General features: G+C 67.6%; 6 protein-coding genes across 7 annotated transcripts in view; 3 read left to right on the forward strand and 3 right to left on the reverse strand.

Annotated features, from left to right (window-relative positions):
• The window catches only part of FAM193B (family with sequence similarity 193 member B), a 9122-nt gene extending 7919 nt beyond the window's left edge, over nucleotides 1-1203 (reverse strand). Inside the window, 5 exon segments of the mRNA XM_035338945.1 lie at nucleotides 6-34; nucleotides 36-101; nucleotides 104-159; nucleotides 162-225; nucleotides 799-1203. Coding sequence (XP_035194836.1) covers nucleotides 6-34; nucleotides 36-101; nucleotides 104-159; nucleotides 162-225; nucleotides 799-1203 — 620 coding nt within the window.
• LOC118173974 (lateral signaling target protein 2 homolog) lies at nucleotides 889-5089 on the forward strand. The gene is made up of 13 exons (XM_035338946.1): nucleotides 889-1243; nucleotides 2063-2203; nucleotides 2271-2408; nucleotides 2542-2744; nucleotides 2819-2908; nucleotides 3006-3095; nucleotides 3185-3286; nucleotides 3366-3611; nucleotides 3700-3827; nucleotides 3908-4021; nucleotides 4175-4270; nucleotides 4385-4500; nucleotides 4579-5089. The coding sequence occupies exons 1-13, from the start codon at nucleotides 1202-1204 to the stop codon at nucleotides 4708-4710; spliced, it is 1638 nt and encodes a 545-aa protein (XP_035194837.1). The 5' UTR covers nucleotides 889-1201; the 3' UTR covers nucleotides 4711-5089.
• A 554-nt stretch (nucleotides 5090-5643) lies between these two features.
• Nucleotides 5644-7253, forward strand: MXD3 (MAX dimerization protein 3). Its single transcript, XM_035338875.1, has 5 exons — nucleotides 5644-5934; nucleotides 6077-6106; nucleotides 6209-6323; nucleotides 6434-6599; nucleotides 6680-7253. Exons 1-5 carry the CDS (start codon nucleotides 5756-5758, stop codon nucleotides 6790-6792), a joined length of 603 nt encoding a protein of 200 aa, XP_035194766.1. The 5' UTR covers nucleotides 5644-5755; the 3' UTR covers nucleotides 6793-7253.
• Nucleotides 7254-7291: 38 nt separating this feature from the next.
• On the reverse strand, nucleotides 7292-9229 carry PRELID1 (PRELI domain containing 1). The gene is made up of 6 exons (XM_035338873.1): nucleotides 9131-9229; nucleotides 8994-9100; nucleotides 8554-8779; nucleotides 8365-8478; nucleotides 8012-8090; nucleotides 7292-7584 (listed from the first exon to the last, which is right to left on the reverse strand). Exons 2-6 carry the CDS (start codon nucleotides 9083-9085, stop codon nucleotides 7448-7450), a joined length of 648 nt encoding a protein of 215 aa, XP_035194764.1. The 5' UTR covers nucleotides 9086-9100; nucleotides 9131-9229; the 3' UTR covers nucleotides 7292-7447.
• Nucleotides 9230-9382: 153 nt separating this feature from the next.
• RAB24 (RAB24, member RAS oncogene family) lies at nucleotides 9383-11882 on the forward strand. Its single transcript, XM_035338874.1, has 8 exons — nucleotides 9383-9543; nucleotides 10189-10257; nucleotides 10357-10435; nucleotides 10542-10609; nucleotides 10705-10804; nucleotides 11086-11136; nucleotides 11245-11307; nucleotides 11602-11882. The coding sequence occupies exons 1-8, from the start codon at nucleotides 9427-9429 to the stop codon at nucleotides 11664-11666; spliced, it is 612 nt and encodes a 203-aa protein (XP_035194765.1). The 5' UTR covers nucleotides 9383-9426; the 3' UTR covers nucleotides 11667-11882.
• Nucleotides 11883-16412: 4530 nt separating this feature from the next.
• The window catches only part of NSD1 (nuclear receptor binding SET domain protein 1), a 57590-nt gene continuing 52376 nt past the window's right edge, over nucleotides 16413-21626 (reverse strand). For both annotated transcript variants that reach the window (XM_035338871.1, XM_035338870.1), the window contains exon 23: nucleotides 16413-20883. In XM_035338871.1, the coding sequence (XP_035194762.1) occupies nucleotides 18554-20883 (2330 nt within the window). In that variant the 3' untranslated portion in view covers nucleotides 16413-18553. The remainder of the gene's footprint in view (nucleotides 20884-21626) is intronic.

Raw genomic sequence — 21626 nt, forward strand, 5'->3', positions numbered from 1 at the left:
TCCGCCTGCGAGTCATGGCGAGAGCGGCCCGGCGCCCGCCGCAGACAGGACAACAGCCAATATGGCGGCGCGGCCCGTCCGGCCCCTGCCCGGGGGGGGGCGGCCCGGCGAGGCGAAGCCGCCGCCGCCATTTCCCGAGCGGGCAGCGCCGCGCACCGGGGCGCCGCCCGGCGGCCGGAGGAGGCTCGGCGGGAGCCGCCGCCGGGCTCTGCCCGCCCCCGAGGCCTGGAGCCCGGGGTGGGGGGGCCCGCAGGTTCCGGGGGGGTCCCCTCGGGGCCCCCCCCCCCCCCCCCCCGGTTCTGCGGGGAGCGCTGCACCCAGGGGCGTCCCAGCACCCTGCAGCCGGGGCTGTGCACGGGCAGCACCGCCAGGCCCCCCCGGGGCACCCCGAGCCTCCCCGGCTGAGCCCCCCCCCCACTGCATCGCCCCAGAAAACCGCCGTGGGATGCCTCCAGCCTCGTGCCGTCGGGCCTCCCGCAGCAGGATGAGCGCAGTGCATGGGGACGAGCCCCCCCGAGACCCCAGCCCCAAGAGGGGCGGGCAGGGGGGGGGCCCGCTCACGGTACCGGGGACGCGGGACATGGGCACGGTGCTCGGGCTGAGCCCAGCGGGCCCCCCCGGGACCGGCCGTGCCAGCCGTGACTCAGGGACTTCCTCCGCCCGGGTGGTGCCTCGTTGAGTCCCGGGGAATTTTTGGCTGGTGAATTGACCTAATTAGGCCCTGAGCCATCGGAATTATCGCCGTCCGCAACACCCCGGGGCACGGTGCCGTGCGGGAGCGGCCGCCTGCCCCCGGACCGTCCCGCCCTGCAGCCCACGGACGGCGGGGGCGGGCACCGGAGGGGCTGCGGGGACACGGGGAAACCGGGAGGAGAGGGGCGAGAAGCGGGCACCGACACCGGGCACCCCGCCCGCCTCGCCCGGGATCGGCCCGCCGTGAGACGGCAGCGAGGAACCGGCCCGTCGGGGGGCCGCCGCCTCCCGGCACCGGGCAAGCCCCGGGTCCCGCCGCGGGCCGGGCCGGGCGAGGCGGGCAGAGGTGAGACGGGGTCCGGCCAGCCATGTCCCCGCGGCCGTAAACCCCAAGGTGGGCGGACACCGCCCCGTCACGCCCCCAGGCGGTGCCCGGTGCCGGCCCGCCCCGTCGGCGAGCGGCGGGCTCGGGGAGCCGGGCGGCGGCGGCAGAGCTCCCGGTCTCGCCATGCTGCCCGCCGCCCTCCGGAGGTGGCTGCACCGGCCCAAGGTGAGAGCGGCGGCGGCGGCCACCGCCGCCCGCCCCGTCGGGGACCGTACCGGGGACCGTACCGGGGACGGGGCGGCCGCCAGTCCCGGCGCCTCCGGAGCGGCGCCCCCCGCGTACCGGGGCCGGTGGGCACCCGGGGCTGCACGGGGGCGGGGAGCGGACGGAGCCCCCCCGGGGGGAGCGCTGCCGGTGCCACCGGGCGGGGAACGGGGACAGCCCCGGGGCTGCGCTGCGGCGGGAGGGGGCGGCCCTGGGGGCACCGGGCACGGGCAGCGGGACTCGGGGGCTCGCCGCGACGCCGGTGGGTGCCGGGAACCCGGCGGGGCCCGGCCCTCCCCGGGCAGGGCGGAGGAGGGAGCGGTGCCGGCGGGCCCGGCCGGTGACTCACGGGAGCGGGACGGGACCGGGCAGCTCCGCTCCCGCCCCAGCGCCGCCGGGACCGGGCCTCGGCACCCCCCAGCCCTGCGGGCCCGGCCCCGCGGAGAGATCTGGGGAGCAGCGGCGCACGGAGCTCGTTTCCCGGTGCCCCCGCGCTCCCTGCCCAGGAGCCTTCCTGCGGACCTTTCACCCGGTCCGGTGTTTACAGCTGTGCACGGATCCGTGCCCACGCTCGCGGGATGCAGGCGAGCTTGTTCATCCTGCTCTGCCCTGGGGAAACTGAGGCACGGCTGGGTGGGGACGGCCGCCTCGGCCGGGAGCGCTCGGCGCGGGGCTGCCCCGCGGGGTGCTGCCCCCCCGGGAGCAGACCCCAGCCGGTGCCCTGCGGCGTGGCACCCCCCGTGCGGCACCCCCCCCATCGCCCCTCCGCTCTCCCCGCAGCGCTCCGACCCCCGGCTGCTCTCGCAGTTCTTCTTCGCCGACGAGCGGGTGACGCGGGTGGTGGCCGAGATCAACGGGCTGGACGCCGAGCTGGACCCGCAGCAGTACCTGGTGCTCCTCAACCAGCTCCACCTCAGCCAGGTACGGCCCCGCCGCGTCCCCCGGTCCCTGGGGAGGTGGCCGCAGGTGACGCCCGTGCCCTCCCCAGGCTCACCTGCTGGCCGTCATCGAGCGCATCATGGAGGAGTGCATCCCCACGCAGCGGCACAGCCGCGACTACCTGGTCAAGTTCCCCGAGGAGCTCTTGGTGGACAACCTGGGGAACCACATGCTGTTCGCTGCCGAGGTGAGCCCTGCGCCCCGGGGAGGGGGCGATGGAAACCGGGACCCCCAGGCTGCGGGGGGGGATGAGGAGGGCACCCCACCCTGGGCAGACCCCCGGGAGCCGGCTGCTGAGCCCCCTCCCCGGGTCCCGGCAGTGTCTCTTGGCGGGGACCTTCATCGAGGTGGAGGAGGCGGAGGGGGCGCAGCTGCGGCCGCGGGCCAGGAACCTGCTGTGCAGCCTGGAGCTGGTGCGGACGGTGCTGCGGGAGCAGAGCCTGAGCCAGCCCGGCACCTACCCCGAGCCCGTGCGGGCGGCGCTCGTCCAGTTCGACCGGCTCTTCGCGGAGTTCGAGCTCAGGTAGGGGCCGGGGTGCTGGGATGGGGGGGCTCGGGGGAGGCTGGTGGCACCTCACGCCTCCCCCGACTCTCCAGCTACGTGTCCTCGCTGGTGGCCGTCAAGTCCCCCGAGGAGATCTACAGGCAGCAGGAGATCATCGTGCTCTTCTGCGAGACGGTGGAGAGGTGAGGGGCACGGCACGCGGGGAGGGGGGAGAGGGGCTCTGAGCCCCCCCGGCATTGCCCCAGCCCCGCTGTAAGGCTGCGTGTCCCCCCCCGACAGAGCCCTGCGCTCAGGCTACCTGACCCAGGAGATGATCGATGGCTATGAGCCGCTGCTGATGTTCACCATCCCGCGCCTCGCCATCATCAGGTGGGTGCAGCCCCCTGCAGAGGGGGTGCCCGGGGGTGCCCCGTGCCAGCCCCAGCAGCCACCCCGTGTCACACGCTGTCCCCTCGCAGCGGCCTCCTCATCTACCCCGAGGGTCCCCTCAGCCTGGAGCGCGGCCCCGAGCAGATGTCGCGGGTTTTCAGCCCCTTCTACAACCTCCTGAAGAAAATCAGGTATGGGGGCAAAAAGGGGGGGGGGACCCGGGTGGCAGTGGGGAGGTGACACGGGGCTCACGCTGTCCCCTCGCCGCAGGGACCTGCTGCGGGTGCTGTCGGCGGAGGAGCTCTGCCTGCTGGAGAGGAGCCTGTGCGCAGCTGAATCCGAGGATCCCTGCAGTCCGGCCACCCCTCCGACCTGGGGGGGCAGCCATGCCCGGAACAGGCTCCCCTGCTCCATGGGGTCTCCTGGAGCCCCCCCCACACCACCCCTCCGCCCCACACCTGCACAGGGCGGTTGCCCCCCCCCGGTGCCATGGAGAGCCCAGGCACGGACAGGCACGTGGGGGTCTGCGTGGGGAGGGAGCGGCGCCGGCGTGGCCAGATTTTTTGTGCCACCCCGTGGGTAACCATCGCCTCCCCCCGTACAGCCCCCAGCCCCCCCAAAGTAGCCCAGGGCCCCGGCTCGAGGCCCCACCGGGTGCCCGCTGGTCGGAGCTGCGCTCCCACTACAGCAGCACCAAGGACATGCTGCACACCCTCTTCGTCTGCATCTCAGGTGAGTGAGCGCCTCGCCTCCCCCCCCCGGCCACCCCGCGCCCCCCCAGCAGCACCAAGAGCCCCGCTGTCGCGGCGCAGGGGTGGCCGATCAGCTCCAGACCAACTTCGCCAGCGACCTGCGGAGCATCTTGAAAACGGTCTTCAAGATCGTCGCCTCGCAGGGGGACCCCTCGGAGGATTTGGCCACCAGCAGTGAGTCACGGGGCACGGCTCCTCTCCTCCTGGCAAGACGGGGCCGTGACAGCAGGCGTGGGGACGATGTGGCCGTGGCACCCGGCTGGGGTTGCTGGCAGCCACTTGGGCAGGTGCCAGCCACTGAGTCCCCTGTCCTTGTCTCTGCAGAAGAAGAGGACGGCGAGCTGCACGTGGGTGACGCACCCCGAGTGGCCGACTGCCCCCTGTGCCACAGCCCCACGGAGGGAGCCGGGCTCCGGAGGGCAGGTGAGGGGTGAGCGGGGCTGCCCTTGGCTGGGACACGGTGCCGGCCCGGTGGCACCGCAGGTGCCGAGGTGAGGATGGGGCCACAGGGGGCTTTTCCCTTTGCGTTTTCCCCAGCAGGAGCTCACGGCCGGCCGGAGTGGGTGCCGGACAGCACGTGCAGCCAGTGCTGCGCCTGCCGCGCGCCCTTCACCCTGCTGCGCCGACGGCACCACTGCCGCAGCTGCGGGAAGGTAACGGGGGGGCCGGGGCTGGGCACGGGGCTCCAGGGGTCCTGGACCTGCCCAACACCGCTCTGTCTGTGCCCGCAGATCTTCTGCGCCCGCTGCTCGCCGCACACCGCCGCGCTGCCGCACTACGGCCAGCCGAAACCCGTGCGTGTGTGCGCACACTGCTACACCGTGCACATCTCACCCGCGCCCCGGCACTCCCGGAGCCGGTGAAGGACCCCGGCTGCAGGACCTGGCTCCGTACGAGGACACAGGACCGGTGGGAGCGGCCGTGCCGAGGCCGCAGAGCGGCTCCACGGCACGAGGGCTCCGTGCCCGGTGCCGGCAGGGCCGCGGTGGGCGCAGGACCGCCTCACCCCGCTCGCGGTGGCCGTGCCCTGCTCCCGGTGGGGTTCGCGTGGCCGCCGCCGGGCTCGTGCCGCGGGGCTGGAGCTGTGCCCGGTGCCGTTTTTGCTTCGTTGCGTTTTTTCAGGTGAACTTTGGCTGCCGCTGGGCCCAGGGCAGAGTCTCCCCCGCCCCCGGGGCCTGTCCTGAGACGGTGCAAACAGCCCTCACATGACGGCGGGGCCGCCCGCACCCTGGGGTGGGGTGGGGGGGCCCGGCTGCCACCCGCCCCCCCCTCCCCCCCGCGGCGCTCCCTTGCCCCAGGGGCAGGGGTGCAATAAAGAGCTCCCAGCGCTGCGTGCTGCTGCCCGGCTCTGCTCGGCGGGGCGGGGGGGGTCAGGGTGCCCCGACGTGGGTGGGTGCGAGGGGAGAGCGGCCACCCTGGGCACGGGCTGGGTGGCTGTGCACGCGCCCTCGTGCACGCGCCCACGTGCACACGCAGCTGAGCACGCACCCATGTGCACGTGCACGCACACCCCCCCCCCCCCCCGCGCGCGCTGCCTGCACGCACAGCCGCGGGTGCACGCGTGCACCTTCACGGGCGCGGCCCCGCGGGCTCCGTGCACGCGCTCCCAGCCCGCGCTCCCTGCACACGCGCGCGCACACCCGCCCGGGCGCGCCCCGGCCCCTTTAAGGGGCGTGGCCTTTGCGCCGCGGGGTGGGCGGGGCCACACCCACATGGGCGGGGCCACCTCCCCCGTGGGCGTGTCCTGCCCCCGCCCCTTCCCGCCGATTCAAATTTGAAGCCGCCGCTTTCCCGCCCGAACGTGCCGCCCCGGCGCGCCGACGTCAGCCCCGTGGGGCGCGGCGGAGCCAATGGGAGCGCGCCCCCGGCGGGCCGGCCCCGCCCCCCTTCCCCGTCCCCCCCCCAGGCATGGAGCCGGCGGGCGGCAGCATCCAGGCGCTGCTGCGGGCCGCTGAGTTCCTGGAGCGCCGGGAGCGCGGCACCGGCACCGGGAGGGGCGGCCGGGCCCCGCCGGGACTGGCGGAAGCTGAGCACGGCTACGCCTCGCTCTGCCCCGCCCGGGCCCGGCAGGCGGCGGGCAGCGATCGGTGAGCGGGGGGACGGGGGGTGCGGGGAGCCCCTGGTGCCGGTATCGAGAGCCCGGTGCTGAGCGCCCGGTGCCGGTACCGAGAGCCCGGTGCCGGTGCGGAGCGCACGGTGCCGGTACCGACCGCCCCCGCTCTCCCGCAGGTCGGTGCACAACGCGCTGGAGAAGCACAGGTACCGGCGGAGGGAAGGGTGAGGGGGTACCGGGAGCGGGGCCGCTACCGGGTGGGGGTACCGGGCAGTGCCCCCGCTGAGCGCCGCCCGCCCCGGCCGCAGGCGAGCCCAGCTCCGGCGCTGCCTGGAGCAGCTGCAGCAGCAGGTGCCCGCCGGTACCGGGCCGGCCCGGCCCACCACGCTGAGCCTCCTGCACCACGCCCGGCTGCACATCCAGGTGAGCCCGGCCCGGTGCAGGGTGTAGGGACCCCCCCCCGTCCCCGTCCCCCCGCCCCGGGCCCGGTGACAGCCCCCCCAACCCCCCCACCCCCACCCCGGTCCCCGCAGCGGCTGCAGGAGCAGGAGGTGAGGGCGCGGCGGGTGAAGGAGCGGCTGCGCAGCCAGCAGCGGAGCCTGCGGCAGCGCCTCGAGCAGCTCCTGGCACCCGGTGAGCGGCTGCGGGCGGACAGCCTGGACTCGTCCCGGCTCTCCGAGCACTCGGGCTCAGACGGAGGTCAGTGGGGGGCCCGGGTGTCAGCCGCGGGGGGGGGCACCGGGTGGCCGCCGGGTGCTGACCGTTGCTGCTGTGCGCAGAGGAGGCCGAGGTGGACGTGGAGGGCACGGTGTTCGGCACGGAGCCGCCGCTGGCCGCCTTCAGCACCGGGAGGGACCACAGCTACTCCAGCCCCCGAGGGCGCTGGTCCTGACAGCGCCGCCGCCTTCTGCACCGCCGGCCTCCTCCCGCAGGAAATGCCGCTGCCACTGCCAGCCCCGCCACGGCTGCCTGAACACGGGGCACCGGGGGACACCGGGCACCCAGGCGCTGTGTGGAGCTGGGCACGGTGCGGCTAACGGTCCCCGCTGCGCACAGCAAAGCACTTGGAGGGGGGCGGAAGAGGCGCTGGCAGCCAGCCCGGCCTTGGCGGGGACACCGCGGAGCCCCGAGGCTGCCCGCAGCAGGCACCGGGCAGTGCCCAGCCCTGCCGGACGTGGCTACCGGCCCGCTCCGCCGCCCGCCGGGGCCAGGAAGGGGAAGTGAGTGCGTTGAGCTGCCCGCCCGTACGCCCCCAGCGCTGCCTCGGCCCCTCTCCCCTGTACATACCCGACACTATCCCAGTAAAGGCACTTGGTCAAACCCGCCTCCGCCTCCTCCCTGCTACCCCCCACAGCCCGGCTCTGCGCCAGACAGGCCAGCCCTTGGCAAAGTCAGAGGTGGAAGTCGACTCTTTAATGATAATTACATCTTGGAAAGGATCTACCAGCAGCTGATTGTCAGACTAGCACGGTTTGTTTAAAAATATAAAATCTAAGGAGGCTCCTGTCTGCTGCGGTGCGGCCCGACCCTTGCCTGCGCCTGGCTCCTCACACGTACTGCTTCTTCTTGGTGGCCGCCTTGCTCGCCAGGTCCTTGGCTTTCTCGGTAGCAGCTAGAGCCGTCTCCTTGGCTTTCTCGGTTGCTTCCTTGGCCGTCTCCACCAGCGTTTTGGAGGGAGCTTCTCCTGTAACACAAATCGTTATCCCCAGCCCCGGCTAAACCCGTCCTGGCTGCCGTGAGCTGCCGGAGCCCGAGCTGTGCCTCCCGCCCCGCGCAGGGAGAAGCAGAACCCTGTGTTCCTGCCCCGTGTGCATCGCGGCACGTCGCAGCAAGCTGCGGGCACGTGACTGCTGCCCTGCTGCTTCCCCCTCCCGCCTCAGCTCCACCCCTGCCCAGCCTCCCTGCAGGCCTCGGCAGAGCCTGAACACGCTGCCTGCCTGCTCCGCTCCCGAAGAGCGGGCTGTGCCCTTGGGGCAAAGGCGAGGGACAAGGATTTCACGGTCAGTTTAGCTCCAGCTGCGGCCTGTCCACACACTGGTGCGATGCCAGCGCGACCTGTAACCCCCCAGAGACCCGTCCTGGTTGGGCACAGCCTCTCCTCTGGTGCTCACCTTGCATTTTTGCTAGCACGTATTCAAATCCCTTGGTACTCTTGGTCACGTTGCTTTTGAACCTCGCCAGACCAAACTCCTGCAACAGAAGAGCCTGTGAGGGTGCAGCTCTGGAGCCCTGCTCATACAGGGGAGCTGCATGCGGGGTCCTGTCCCCGCCTGACAAACACCAAGTGGCTCACAGGCGTTACACTGAGGGGGGTGGTTTGGGGCTTCCCAAGAGCTTGTGAGGGTTGTGGGAGCGACGGGGAGAAGAACAGCACAAGGCAGGGGTAGAGTACAGCAGGAGGAAACAGCAGCACTAAAACCTCTCCAACTGGGGGGGCAAGGCAGGGGCTGTCGGCAGCACTCACCTGGACAGCACGCGAGACACCAAACAGGCTGGAAGACACCCAGGCCTCCCGCTTGACCTCGGTCCAGTTGCTGTTCTCCGGGTTCACCTGGTAGACGCAGCGCTCCTCCACCACCTGCGGGCACAAACCCGGCCGTGAGCGCTGCCCGGGGCCTGTGCCCTGCCCGTGCCCCTGCCCGCTCGCACCCACCATGAGGCGCACGTGGTTGATGTTCCAGGTGAAGGTGGTCATGGTTCGGTTCTTGGGGTCCACGATCGAGTCCTCCAGGATGTAGACGGAGTGGGCGACGTTGGCCGGGAAGAAGCGCTCGGCCCAGCGGGGCATCCGGTTCGTCTTGGTCAGGAGCCGCCGGGAGAGCAGCTTGTGGTCTGCCGTCACCTCCCGGTGCACGATGTCTTCGGTCAGGACATGTTTGCTGCAGCGGGGACAGGGGGGCTCCGGTCAGGGCGGCGCCGGGAGCCCGGAGCCTCCCCGTGGGGGGACCGGGCAGGGAGTGCCGAGTCCCCCCCCCCGGGGGGCCGGGGGCAAAAGGGGGGGCCCCGGGGGGCCCCTTGGGGGGGGGGCCGGGGGGCCGGGGGGCACGGGGGGGGGGGGGGGGGAGGCCCCGATGTCGTGAGGGCCGCGCGCACCTGTAGGGGTTGGGGTAGCGCTGCCAGAAGGCGGCGAAGACCTGGTCCCAGGGCCCCTTGAGGACGCCCAGGCTGGCGCAGTACTTCCCCATGGGCCGCCCGCCGCCGCTCACTCCCGCGCCGCCGCTGCCGCCGCCCCCTTCGCGCCCGCTCCGGCCCGCGCCTGCTGGGCGGCCGCCATGCGGCCTCCGCCCCGCCGCGCCGCCGCGCACTTCCGCTCCGCCAGCGCGCACGTACTTCCGCCTCTAGCCCCGCCCCTTCCACGCTCCGGCGCGCGCTTCCGCCGCGCCCGCCCCGCCCCCTTTGTTATTCTCCCTCCCGGTGCCTCGCGCGCGCGGCGCGGCCCCGCCCCGCCCCTTTCCCGGCGGCCCCGCCCCGCCCCCTCCCGGTAGCCCCGCCCCCTCCCGGCGGCCCCGCCCCCGGCGCGGGCAGGATGAGCGGGCGGCGGGTGGACGCCAAGGTGGTGCTGCTGGGCCAGGAGGGCGCGGGCAAGAGCAGCCTGGTGGAGCGCTGCGCCCACCGCCGCTTCCGCGCCGGGCCCTACCAGAACGTGAGGCACCGGGCACCGCGCCGGGAACGCCCCCCCCCCCCCCGGGCCCCGCCCCCCGGGGGGGCCGCGCCCCCCCCCCCCCCCCCCCCAAACGCGCTGCGGGTCCCCGCCGGGCCGTCGCGGTGTCCCCGCGGTCGGGTCCCCGCTGTCCCCACCCCGCTCCGGGCCCGGTGGCTCCCGGTGGCCCCGGGGTGGTCCCCGCCGCGTCCCCGCCCCGGTTACCCCCCCCCCCCCGTGTCCCCGGGTCGGTTTCCACCCCCGCCGTGCTCGTCCCCACCGTGTCCCCCGCCAGTCCCCTCCGTGTCCCCGGGCCGGGCCCCCCTCGGCATTCCCCGGTCTCCCCGCCCCGGTTCCCCCCCGTGTCCCCGCCCCGGTTCCCGTCCCCATGCTCGCCTCCCCAGGCCTGCCCCCTCCGTGTCACCCCGGTGTCCCCGGGCCGGGCCCTAAGTCCCAGGCTGGTTCCCGACCCCTTGCCGGGTGTCCCCACCGTGTCCCCGGGCCGGTCCCCCCCCCCCGTCCCCCCCCCCCCCCCCCAACGGGGCCCGGGTGTGTCCCCCCCCCGGGCCGGCCCCCCCCGGGCCCCCCCCCCCCGTCCCCCTGCCGGTCCCCACCGTGTCCCCGTCCCCACCCCCGTTTCTCTTCCAGACCATCGGTGCCGCCTTCGTGGCGAAGGTGATGGCGGTGGGGGACCAGACGGTGACCCTGGGGATCTGGGTGAGTACGGGGCCTGCGGCCACGCCGGGTGCTGCCACCCCCAAACCCGGGGACCCCCCCCCCAAGCCCCTCACCGACCCCCCCGCTGTCCCCCCGCAGGACACGGCCGGCTCGGAGCGCTACGAGGCCATGAGCCGCATCTACTACCGCGGGGCGCGGGCAGCCATCGTCTGCTACGGTGAGGGCACGGGGAGAGGAGCGGCCGGAGGCTGAGGGTTACGGTGGTGGAGGGGACGCGGGGGGGACGCGGGGGCCTGGGGCAGGGCCTGACCCCTCTCTCGCAGACCTCACCAACGGCAGCAGCTTCCAGCGGGCCAAGTTCTGGGTGAACGAGCTGCAGAACTGCGAGGAGGTAAAGACGGGGACGGGCCCCGCCTTGGGGCGTTTTGGGTGGGTTTTGGGGCTGGGAGCGGTGCCTGGTGCTCACCGCCCCCCCGCGGCCCCCAGGGCTGCCGGATCTACCTGTGCGGCACCAAGAGCGACCTGCTGGAGGACGACCCCAGGACACGAGCGGTCGACTTCCACGACGCGCAGGACTACGCCGACGGTACGGCCGCGTGCCGCCTCCCCGCTGCCCCGATCGATCCCCGGTGCCGGTGCTCCCCGCGCGGCGGCAGGGCCTCAGCTCTGCCAGGAGCCTCCCCGAGCACGGCACGTTCCCACACGGGCTGGGGCCGCTGCCAGCTGGGCGGCGGGGACGGGAGCAGCGCGGGGCCGTGCCCTGGGCCCCGGCCAGCCTGCTGTCGGCTGGCACGGCTGAGGGGTGACCCGGGGAGAGCCGAGCCTCGGGGGCACGTCCTGCACTGCTCACCCGGGGCCTTGTTTCAGAGGTGAAGGCAGAGCTCTTCGAGACCTCCAGCAAGACCGGGCAGAGCGTGGGTGAGTAGCGCCCGTGCCGTGGCAGCGCCCCTCGCGCGGGGCTGGCGGGAGGCTGCGCGGGGCCTGGGGCGCTGGTGGCACTCACGCTGCCCCCGTCCCCCCCTGCAGATGAGTTGTTCCAGAAGGTGGCCGAGGACTACGTCCACTTCACCGCCTTCCAGGTGATGACAGGTGAGCGGGCAGGGCCCTGCTGAGCGCCCGGCGCTGGGGGTCCCACGGGGAGGGTGCAGGGGATGGGGTCCCGGGGCACTGCCCTGGGATGGTGCCGCACTGCTGAGGACGGTCCCTGTGCATGGTGTCCCCGTGTCCCCTCAGCCCTGGGCAGGGGGCAGCCAGACACGGACCCTGCTCAGGACTTTCTGGGGGCTTAGGGGGGGGCTGTGAGCTCTGGGCTATGTTTGGCATTGTGGCACGGACGTGTCAGCAGCCTCCTCCTCCTCCTCCTCCTCCCCCGCTCTCTTCCAGAGGAGAAAGGCGTCGACCTGGCCCAGAAGAGCAGCACCTACTTCTACAGCTGCTGCCACCACTGAGGCCTCGTGCCCCAAGGGAAGCGCTGCTGCGGGGCGGCCAGCCGGCGCTCTCTGGACTCCTCCCGTTTTTTACTTGCTGTATTTTAGCTGCGCGAGCCGTCCGTGGCGCGTAAAGGGAGCGTGGCCCCACGGATTTGCTCTCTTCCCCGGACTCGGCGTGCAGAGCTGCATGGTGCTGGAAGCCTCCTGAGGCGTGAGGAGCTGCGGGTCGCTGCCCCCCCGGGCTCCTCGCCCCGCCGAGGGTGCCCCTGACCCCACGCCCGCAGGAGCTGCTTCCCCGAGCCGCAGGTGGGGTCCAGCAGCAGCCCCTAACTTATTCTCTTGACCTAGCGCCTGATTCTTTGCAGATTATTTAAGTGTCTCCTACCGAGGTGTACAATGTAAATAAAATGCATTGTGGTCTGAGAACGGGCTCGCAGATGTGACAGCGGCACGCGCCTCCAGCTGGGGCTGGCACCAGGGCTCGGCCGACGCCGCGTGAGGCCTGACCTGGTCCCTGAACCCGGGGCCGAGCCCCCGCGGTCCTGAGCAGCTCCCGGGTCCTGCCCGACCTGCTGCGCCAGCTCTGCAGCCTGGGCTCTGCCTGGGACGCATCCCTCGGCTTTGTCCTGACGTGCCCGGGGCTTGCCCCGTCCCTGCCGTGCGGCACACGGTCCCTGTGCACCAGGGCTCTGCCCTTGGAGAGCTCAAGGTGTCTCCCGCCCCCCTCCAGGGTGCCCACGGGGCTCTCCCGTCCCTGCCCCGGGTGCCCGGTGCCCACGGTCGGCATTGCAGCTGGGCCCCCCCCCGTGCTGCCTCCGTGAGAACCACTCGCCCACTGCCCACCCCCCGCAAGATAAAACACAAGAGGACATCGAGAGTAAAGTTAAACTTTACTTTACAGTAATTTTTCTTCTATATACAAAGAATTACAGTACATGTTCTGGGAGCACCTGGGCAGGGCAACCCTCTTTTCATTATAAGTTTCACATACACAGCCAACAGTCTAAGGGGAGCAAAATGAAAGTAATCAATGGTCCAAGACTCTCCCCTCTCCCTCTTCTAAAAATAATATACATGCTGGAAATATGTAGGTTTCTCTCACCCGCTCTGACACTCCGGCTTAGAACCGACAGACACGACCTGGACAGCTCTGAGTGACCCCGTGTCCCCCCGGAGCCCCCACCCGTCCCCAGCACCCGCCCGGGCCGGGCACCCCCGCTCCAGCCAGGATTTCCTTCGGCGAAGCCCGAGGAGGGGACCCTGGGCAGGACACCCCCAGCAAGCCTCAGCGGGTGACACAGCGGGGTCCTGGCCTCAGGGAGGCCCCGCACCGACCTCGCGGCTTCTGCACAACCCTACGCCACCGCCCGAGCACTGCGTGTCCCCCCCGTCCCCTCCCTGGCAGCAAAAGAAGGGGAGCGGGCACAGCTTCCTTCCCCGGCAGCCCCCTGCACACCCAGGTAGGTCCCCTCGGGGCTGGGACACCCTCCCCAGGGACCCCAACCCAGAGCGTGTGGCAGCGGAGGAGGGCAGAGGCTGCTCAGGACCAGGCAGGTTATCCCCCACGCGGTGTCTGGGAGGGGAGCGGGCTGGCAGGGCGGTAACGCAGCGCCGTGGGGTTATCGGGGTGCGACGTGCCCGTGGCAGGGAGAGGGGTGGCGGCAGGGAGCGTGCCCCCAGCACCCTGCTCCCCCCAGGCCAGCACGAGCCACCGCCGGCACAAGCGCCCTGCCCTCGTCCCCGTGCATCGGCCAGGGCCGCCCTCAGCTCCAGCCACGCTCCACCTCGAGCCTCCCGGTGCTGCTGCTTCTGCTTTTAAACAAGTTCCCAGTGTCTTTAAAAAAAAAAAAAAAAAAAAATACACAAAACCCAGTTCCTTGAAGTCAACAACTCGGAAACATCAGAAAAACAAAAACTGAAACCAGCTCAGTACCAAACGGACACACAGAACATGCAGGTAGCGGACGCCCGGCTTGCTTCACGTGGCTCCACTCGCTCTCTACGCTCACAGGGCCCACTGGCACGGCTGGTTTGGGTCTCAAGACCACCACAGATCCAAGGAACCCCGTCTCCCCGGGCGCAGGAGACACGCCTTGTCCCGTTTCGGTCGCAGGCACCGCAGCCCAGCCCCAGCTGCGCAGGGCCGGGGTTCAGCCCGCGGGCGAGGAGCCGTGAGTCCAGCCCTACTGTGCTCAGCTGCCGAACGTTTTACAATAGCACCACGATAGCCCAAGAGCTTAGCCGAGGGCAAACTGATTAGAACTTTACCTTGAAATAGGACATAGCAACACCCATTTCTCAGATTTCCCTAGGAGGTAGATTCAGTGCTGTAGGGACTGTCCGTCACCGCCGCTGCCCCAGCCCGCGCTCGCACGCTGTCCCGCTTGGAGGGCGCCTGCCCCTGGCCTGGCTCGGATCGATTTCGGAGGCGTTTCCCCACCCGTGCTGACCGCGCCCTGCTGCCACCACGCCGGCCAGCTGCCCCCTGACGCCAGGTCCCCAAACCCCGTGCCCCATCTCCCAGCCCCTGGGAGCCCGGAGCCCCCGCCAGCCAGACCTCGGCCGCGAGCGCCTCCGTTTGCGTTGCCACTATCGCGGGGAGTAATTAGCACGAAGGTAATTTGGGGTGATCAGACCACGGCACGAGCCCTCGCCGGACCCGGGTGGCGGCCTCTGTCGCTTCCTTTCGGAGTACCTGCACGTTTTGCCACTTTGCTTTGACATTCGCTCGCTGGCGAAGGCTGAAAAGACTCATCGGGAATTTAGGGCAAAGCACATTACAAGCAGGTTACAATTACGGTTATTCCAAACATCAAGCAAAACCAGAAGTTAAGGCTGAAATGAAAAATAAAACGGAAGGTGTTGAAGGTCTGAGGTTCCTCAAGCGGCCTCGCCTCTGCCCTGCTGTCACACCGGCTGCGGCACCCCGCTACGAGCGGCGCACAGCGGCACGCTCGGGTTAAAGCGGCTGGCGATGCGCTAGGGTTAGGGCTGCTTCTTGTCGTCCTTCTGCCCGTGAAACACAGCCGAAGCTCCTCCTGCACCCCAAGCCCGGACAGCTCTGAGTGACCTCCTCACCTTCATACGACTGCTCTTTAGATTTACCCACGGATCTGATCCCGTTTTAGCGATAGCCGCACCTTTGAAGCCCCGTGCCTGTAGGGGGTGGTTTAACCCCGGGCGTAACGCGTGCACCCACAGGAACACCCGGAGTTTGTGCATGGAAGTGAACCTTCGTTTTCTTAAATAGGAAACAAGTTTTAGCTTGTGAACAGCAATAAAGAGAGCTACCGTGAGCTAGTTAGCGTCAGAAGGTACAGGGTACAGGGCGGGGGATTATCCCTTAGCGATCTCTTCCCTGCCAGCCTCACCGGAGCCCCGCTGACAGCAGGAGCCAGCCCCGCATCCCTCCAGCACCACCTCGGCAGGCAGATCGTGCCCACGCGAGGTCCGTCGCCTCGCCGTTACCCACCAGAAGAGCTCCTCCAGCAGCAAGCACGCTGCCAGGCGGAGCAGGCCGAAAGCTGTCAACGCTTTCAGCCCTTTCTCCACCGGGAAGGGAGAGCCGTTCCTGCGAGGGGACTGCTGCTGGGAAGGTCCCGTGAGCCTCCCCGAAATGCCACGGAAAGGGAAGCCGCTCTGAGCAAGGTTCACAACTGCCCTCGATTTTCCTGCTGATCGGAGCCCTCTAACACACCAAAAAGGTGCCACAGCTGCCGACCTCGGCCACCTCCAGCCCAGCACTGGGGCTCTGGGAGCTGGAGCAGCCCGTCAGCAGTTTCTCTTGCACAAGAGCGTACCAGGGGTACGAGTTACCTGCCGCCCTCCTCTACATCAACAGAATCTGTGATTCAGACTGGCTGAACTCTGCAAGGCAGAAAACGAACCGAACCGCTTCAGTACACACCTCTCCTCCTCCAAGGCTGTGCCACCAGCTGCCACCTGAGCGCTGAAGCATTTTCTCTGCGGGGGTGTCACTGCCTGAAGCTGCTCACCCCCAGGTGAAGGCAGGCTGGGAGCGGCAGGACTTGGGGGACCGACCTCCCCGCCTCGGGCCACATTGCTGGGGTGACTGCAGTCACTGCCACAAGCACGCACAGAGCCCTGCGCACGTCTCGGAAGCCCTCCTGATCTGGCAGAGAATCACCCCCAAGGGCTGGAGGGAACAGCAGCTTGCTGAAGTCAGCCTTCCAACGCCGGAAGGGAGCAAGTTGGAGACCTGGATCCTCGCGGAAAAGGCATGAAGGGAGCGAAGAGAGGTGGGGCACGGTCAGATGCGAGGTGTAAGGCCGTGGGTCTGAAATGCCATGCAACAGTTCAGTCTACGGTCACTGCTCAGAACAAGCTGCTGGATAACCACGTGCTGTGCGGAAGGCTTCTGCCGCCCTGAACCTCGCCCTACTGTTTGAGCACACGATTTATAGAAGTGATTTTTCAAACCTGCGCTTACGAGAACTCACTGAGAACTTCTCCATCTTACAGAGTTAAAAAAGCCTGCACCAAAAATATTCACAGTTTATTTTTCATGAAACACATAGCTAGGTAACACGTGACGATGCAAAGCGGAGCTGGGCAGAGCAGCGCAGACACCTCTCTGTTACAGCTGTAGCTGGCTGGGCGGCTGGCGCGGAGGCAACCCTACTTACATACTCTACATGACTACGTCCAGCTCGTGGCAAGGCCTATAAATGTGAACTCAGGGTTTATTTTCCTTCTCACACATGATAAATACTTAATATACTGAAACTCATTACCATTTTTATTTTCGTTTAAAAAAGTTAAATGCCCTTAGATTACCTTCTCTCAATGGCTCTGAGGAGCTGTCCTGGTTCCCTTTGCGCAGGAGTCACGCAGCAACACAAGCTGCTTGCATTTCCCCCGTTTCAGCAGCGAGCAGGATCTGACCTGCCAGTCTTCCCGGAAAAACGTCATTCATCAGTAAGTTTCCATAAGCCGTAAAGCTTTTTGAAGTCGCTAGCTATTCTACAAAGGATCTGAAATGATGCGGACTAGAAGAGATGCACCACAGCACTGGTAACGTCCGCTGTGCCCAGCACACCCTGTACAGCAGGACGTTGTCCCGGGGTGCACGCGTAAGGAAAGGAGAACGGATCAGGATTTGTCTTGGTACGTGCGCCTGCCTCCCTTCACGGAAAAACAGCAAAGCTCGTGACCGCCTGCTCCAGGAGCAGCAAGCAAGCACCTGCAAGCCCGGGGATTTGCTCCCGGGTCAGAGGGAAAGGGTCAGCCCGGAGCCAAGCTCTGTCCGGGGAGGGTCCTGCACCTCTGCCCCAAGCGAGGGGGTTCTCCGGAGCCTGGTGGCGGGCACCGAGATCGGAGGCTGCGGTACCCGGGTCAGCAGAGCTCAGGAAAAACAGAGGTCAGGTGCTGGGAGAACATCTGGGTCAGCAGCGCTTCCTCAGCACGGTGCCGACCCCACCGTGCCCGGAGCCACTCGTCCTCCTCCTGCCTGCACAGGTAGTGCTGGCCCACGGCACCCACTGCGAGACGCCGCTCCGGTCCTCTGGGACTCGCCCCACACTTCTGCCTCAACGCTGGGGTGAGCTGCTCTCAGCAGGCCTGGTCTGGACACCCACCGGGTACAAAAGGGCTCCTCAGCTGGAAGAGGGCGATGAGGAAAGAAGCCGGCCAGCTGCTCGAGCCCCCGCGGTCCAGTGTGAGAACTACGATTGGGTCGGAAGGACACACACGCGCACACACACACACGCACACCCACGCAGTCCAGTTAATTCAAGTCTCCTTTGGTTGTAGATGAGCGAAGCTGGAAGCTACCCGAGGGGAAGGTGCAGAACGGCTCCCCTCCACGCACAGCACCCTTGCCTCCGCGCTGCAAAGTGAACGACGGGCTTCGACCGCAGCCCTGCAACGCCCCACGCTGCCGGGAAGACCTGGTGGGATGCGAACACGTCCGAGGGAAGGGGAGAAAAGACCACGCAGGCTGCTGGCTCACGGTGCCGACACGAATCGCCAAGAGGCTGGATGGAAATGTGAAAGGGAGCACCGACACCAACACGCAGCACCGGGGGAAGTCCCTCTGCCTGCCTCTGCTATTGCTGCTTTACAGGTCTGGGTGTTGGCGAGTGCAGGAAGCACTCACTCCGCGTGTCCCGTGCTAAAGGGTTAAGACACAAGAAGGAAAAACCTGCCAGATGGCTTCTCTTCCAAGATCTTTCTTCTTCCCTGACCTCCTTCAGATTCCCCGTTTCTGGGGCCTGGGTATCAAGGAGCCTCCGCGGATACTGCCTATTGCTGGAGAAAACCGCGCCGAGCGGGTGCAAGAGGCTCCTCTCCTAACTCAGCCGGACCCAACGCCTGTCCTTGGTGCGCCGCGCACGCAGCACGTCCCGGTGAACATACGGACAGAACCTCGCAAAGCAAAACCCTGCAGGGCAGACAACAGATAAACCCCTTCCCTGCCTTCACAGGTCGGCAAGAGAGTACGCGCCTGACTGCTCCCCATCCGATCCCCGAAACCTCTCCGGTCCCGGGGCAGCCTGACGGATCTGCTTCCTCTAAATACAGTTAGCAAGAGCAAGGCCCCTCGCTGTAGGCGGGAACCTGCCCATGAATTGGACCTGGAGCTTGAACACACTGGATCAGTAACGTGACCATTTCAGTGGAATTTGAGGTTTTACCCAGAGTGGACTCTTTATTTTAGCTTTACCATTCGCAAAAGGAAGAGGAAAAGCTCACGGATGCTCTCTCCCTTTGGCTGGGCCACACTCAGACTGAAGTGAATGTCCTTGCTCATGTCACGAGAGAATATGGATGGGATGTGCATGGGTTAGGGGCTGGGCTCAGGGAAGTGAATAAAGAAAACAAAACAAAGAATCCCCCTCCCTAAACATTAAAAGACTGAAACCTGCCTCCCATGTTCACCGACCTCACTTTGGCTCTGAGTCAGCCAATTCGTGACAGACAGAATCCTGGTTACGGGCTAGCGCTGCGTTCTGTTCAGGCAAAGGGTCCTGCCCCCGAGGAGTATGTACTTTTCCAGCCAGCCAAGAAATCTGGTCAAGAGTCTGAATGTTTGTGACAATCCACTGCCTCTGCTCCGGGGGCACCGGCGCTTCCCTGGCAGGCCGAGGGGTCTGCTCGAACGCACGCAATCTCTCTGATGTCCAAGGGGTTTGCTCCGCGGGGGCTGAGGCCACCTCCCAGACAGGCTGAAGAGTCGGCTCTGGTAGCTTCTCTGCTGTCCGGGGAGACTGCTCGGCGGGCGTCAGGGCTTTCGCGGTGGGCCAGTGGGTTTGCTCGTGTGTCTGGAGCTTCTCCGTGGGCCAAGGTAACTGTCCGACGTGCGGCACCGCCTTCCCAACCGACCACGAGATCTGCTCGCCAGCTAACAGGGTCCTCTCCTTCTGCTGGGGGTTGAGCTCCGCGGCGGGTGCTCCCCTCTCCTTGGGCTGGGCGTTCTGGTCGACGGGCCGCAGCGCCTTCTCTGACAGCAACAGCCTCGGGGCTGATGCGGCCGGGGGCTTCTCCAGGACTTGGGGCCGAGGAGCCACAGCAGCAGCCAGCTTGTCTGAGGCCTGAGGCCACGGGGCCGTAAGAGCCAGGGGCCTCTCCAGGAGCTGAGGCCGAGCTGTCCCGGAGCTCGGAGCCTTCTCTGGAGGCAAGACCCGCAGCGCCCCGGCATCGGGAGCCTTCTCCGGAGGCAGGGGCCGCAGCACGCCGGGGCTCAGAGCCTTCTGCGTGAGGGGGATCCGCAGGGCCCCCGAGCTGAGAGCCTTCTCCGTGGGCAGGACGTGGGGTGAGCGGGAGCCGTGGGCCTTCTCCAGGGGCAGCGGACGTGGCAGCCCTAAGCTGGGAGCCTTGTCTGTGGGCAGGATCCGTGGCATCCCCAGGGCAGGAGCCTTCTCTGCAGGCAGGGGATGGGGTGCCCCAGAGCTGGGAGCCTTCTCCGTGGCCAAGACCCGCGCTGCCCCGGAGAAGGAAGCCTTCTCTGGAGGTGGGGGCCGCGGCCCCCCCAGTCCAGAAACCTTCTCCGTGGGCAGGATCCGTGAGACCGGGGAGCTGGGGACGTTTTCCATGGGCAGAGGCCACAGCACGCCAGGGCTGGGAACCTCCTCCGGTGCCAGGCCACGTTGCACCACGGAGCTGGGGGCCTTCTCCGCAGGCTGAGGCTGCAGACTCTGGGCAGCAGCTTTGCTCAGCAGCTGAGGCTGATCAGCCACGGGAGGCTCATCCACCGGCTGGGACTGCAGGGTCCCTGCCGTGGCGAGAAGTCTGTCCGACAGCTGAGGGTGCAGGCATTTTGTCGGAAACTCATCCAGCAGCTCCGGCTGCTGGGTCCTGGTGTCGCCGAGCGACTTGTCCTCTACCTCCAAAACCTCAGCAGCGGCAGGAGGCTCGTCCGACAGCTGGAGCTGCAGGGCACCAGCAGGAACGAGCGCCTCGTCCGACGACTGCGGGCTCTCCGGAGACTTGCTGGGCAGAGGAGGCTGCGAGGCGTCGCTGGAAGCCTCGTCCAGCGGCCACAGCACGGCGTTGGCGGGAGGCTTGTCGGGCTGCTGAGGCTTCAGCGCTACGATGATGGGCTGCTTCTCCGACTGCAGCCTCAGGGACAGGGCCGCCTGGGGCCTGTCCGACGGCTGCAGGCGGAGCGACAGGGTGGTGGGAGGTTTGTCCGAGGGCTGCAGCCGGAGGGACAGGGTGGTGGGGGGTTTGTTGGACGGCTTCAGCCTCAGCGACAAGGTCGTGGGGGGTTTGTTTGACGGCGGCAGTCTCAGCGCCAGGGCAGCGGGAGGTTTGTCTGGCGGGGGCAGCCGCAGGGCCAGGGTGGTGGGGGGCTTGTTTGACGGCTGCAGCCTCAGGGCTAGGGTGGTGGGGGGTTTGTCTGACGGCGGCAGCCGCAGCGCTAGGGTGGCGGGGGGCTTTTCTGGGGACTGCAGTTTGAAGGCCGTAGACTGAGGTAGCCTGTCCAAAGGCTGAACGCTCAGGTCTGTATCTGCAGGCGGCTGCTCTGGTGGCTGGGTGTCATCGCCGTTAGTCAGTGCTCCCATGGGAGGCACGTACTCACGAATTTCTCCTGGCTCTAGAGGGTTAGGGCCGCAGGGATCATGCTCTGTGCAGCATAAGCGTCCATCCAGCTTGGAGATGAAGAGCATGCCTTCCCGGTGCTGCTTGCAGAAGGATCTGGGGCACATCTCACAGAAGGAAGCTGCTTCCTTACCACACATGTCACACTGATGCCATGGGCACTCCCATTTTCCTGCAGCACAAACACAGGAGAGAAGACATAATTTAGTGGCATAAAGGGAAGCTAACGAGGCCTGCTGCAGAGAGCTCACAGGCAAGAGGGAGCACCCCTGTAAGACTCCGATGCAATTCCACATGTTCTTCTCGGATCCTGACATAGCTCCTAAGCTAGAAGGGCGGCTAACAGGAATCTGCATCCTTGGAAGCAACAAGGGAAATCATAACTGCAACAAACATAAGCTCTGCCAGGTCAGACCAGAAGAAGTCCATCTGGCTCCAGTATGACACAAACCAGTACGGGTCCCTAGAGAAGGCAGCCCCAGCTTGCACTTCTCTGTGTCTCCTATTTCCAGATGAGAACAGTGTCTGCGCAGAATACACCCAACAGACTTTAAGTAGATACTTCAGGTTTGTCTTAAGTCTTTGTTTAGTTCTGGGCCAACATCCTCCCTTCCTGTTTATCACAAAGTAGTACTCAGAGAGCAGCGGACATCAGGGAGTAGGTTTCTCTTGTCTCCATTCCCAAAGACATCTTTAACCCTCTGCACAGGCATGATAAAAATTCTTTGTGTCATAAAGCCAAGCCGTGCCCTGAGAAGCTCAGTGCTCACACTGAAACTATTCACCACCAGTATCAATGCCATCATGGAGGAAAATAAACAAACAAACAACCAAGTCAGCATGGCAGCAGAGAGGTTGTTGTTTCCTTCTCTTGAAGTTGGATCTCACTGGTCCAGCTCCCCGCTACCCTCAGCC

Source organism: Oxyura jamaicensis, chromosome 13 (genome assembly GCF_011077185.1).
Source record: "Oxyura jamaicensis isolate SHBP4307 breed ruddy duck chromosome 13, BPBGC_Ojam_1.0, whole genome shotgun sequence".
Lineage (NCBI taxonomy): Eukaryota > Metazoa > Chordata > Aves > Anseriformes > Anatidae > Oxyura > Oxyura jamaicensis.

Bases quoted from the DNA above. Each gene is read 5' to 3' on its own strand.
- LOC118173974 (XM_035338946.1), top strand. From the start codon at position 1,202: ATGCTGCCCGCCGCCCTCCGGAGGTGGCTGCACCGGCCCAAG. The intron at 2,745-2,818 runs GTAGGGGCCGGG...CCGACTCTCCAG, and splicing joins TTCGCGGAGTTCGAGCTCAG to CTACGTGTCCTCGCTGGTGG. The intron at 3,612-3,699 runs GTGGGGGTCTGC...CCCCCCGTACAG, and splicing joins GCCCAGGCACGGACAGGCAC to CCCCCAGCCCCCCCAAAGTA.
- MXD3 (XM_035338875.1), top strand. From the start codon at position 5,756: ATGGAGCCGGCGGGCGGCAGCATCCAGGCGCTGCTGCGGGCCGCTGAG. The intron at 6,107-6,208 runs GTACCGGCGGAG...CCCCGGCCGCAG, and splicing joins AACGCGCTGGAGAAGCACAG to GCGAGCCCAGCTCCGGCGCT. The intron at 6,324-6,433 runs GTGAGCCCGGCC...CGGTCCCCGCAG, and splicing joins ACGCCCGGCTGCACATCCAG to CGGCTGCAGGAGCAGGAGGT.
- PRELID1 (XM_035338873.1), bottom strand. From the start codon at position 9,085: ATGGGGAAGTACTGCGCCAGCCTGGGCGTCCTCAAGGGGCCCTGGGAC. The intron at 8,479-8,553 runs GTGGGTGCGAGC...TTGTGCCCGCAG, and splicing joins TCAACCACGTGCGCCTCATG to GTGGTGGAGGAGCGCTGCGT. The intron at 8,091-8,364 runs GTGAGTGCTGCC...CTTCTGTTGCAG, and splicing joins GTGTCTCGCGTGCTGTCCAG to GAGTTTGGTCTGGCGAGGTT.
- RAB24 (XM_035338874.1), top strand. From the start codon at position 9,427: ATGAGCGGGCGGCGGGTGGACGCCAAGGTGGTGCTGCTGGGCCAGGAG. The intron at 9,544-10,188 runs GTGAGGCACCGG...TTTCTCTTCCAG, and splicing joins GCGCCGGGCCCTACCAGAAC to ACCATCGGTGCCGCCTTCGT. The intron at 10,436-10,541 runs GTGAGGGCACGG...CCTCTCTCGCAG, and splicing joins GGCAGCCATCGTCTGCTACG to ACCTCACCAACGGCAGCAGC.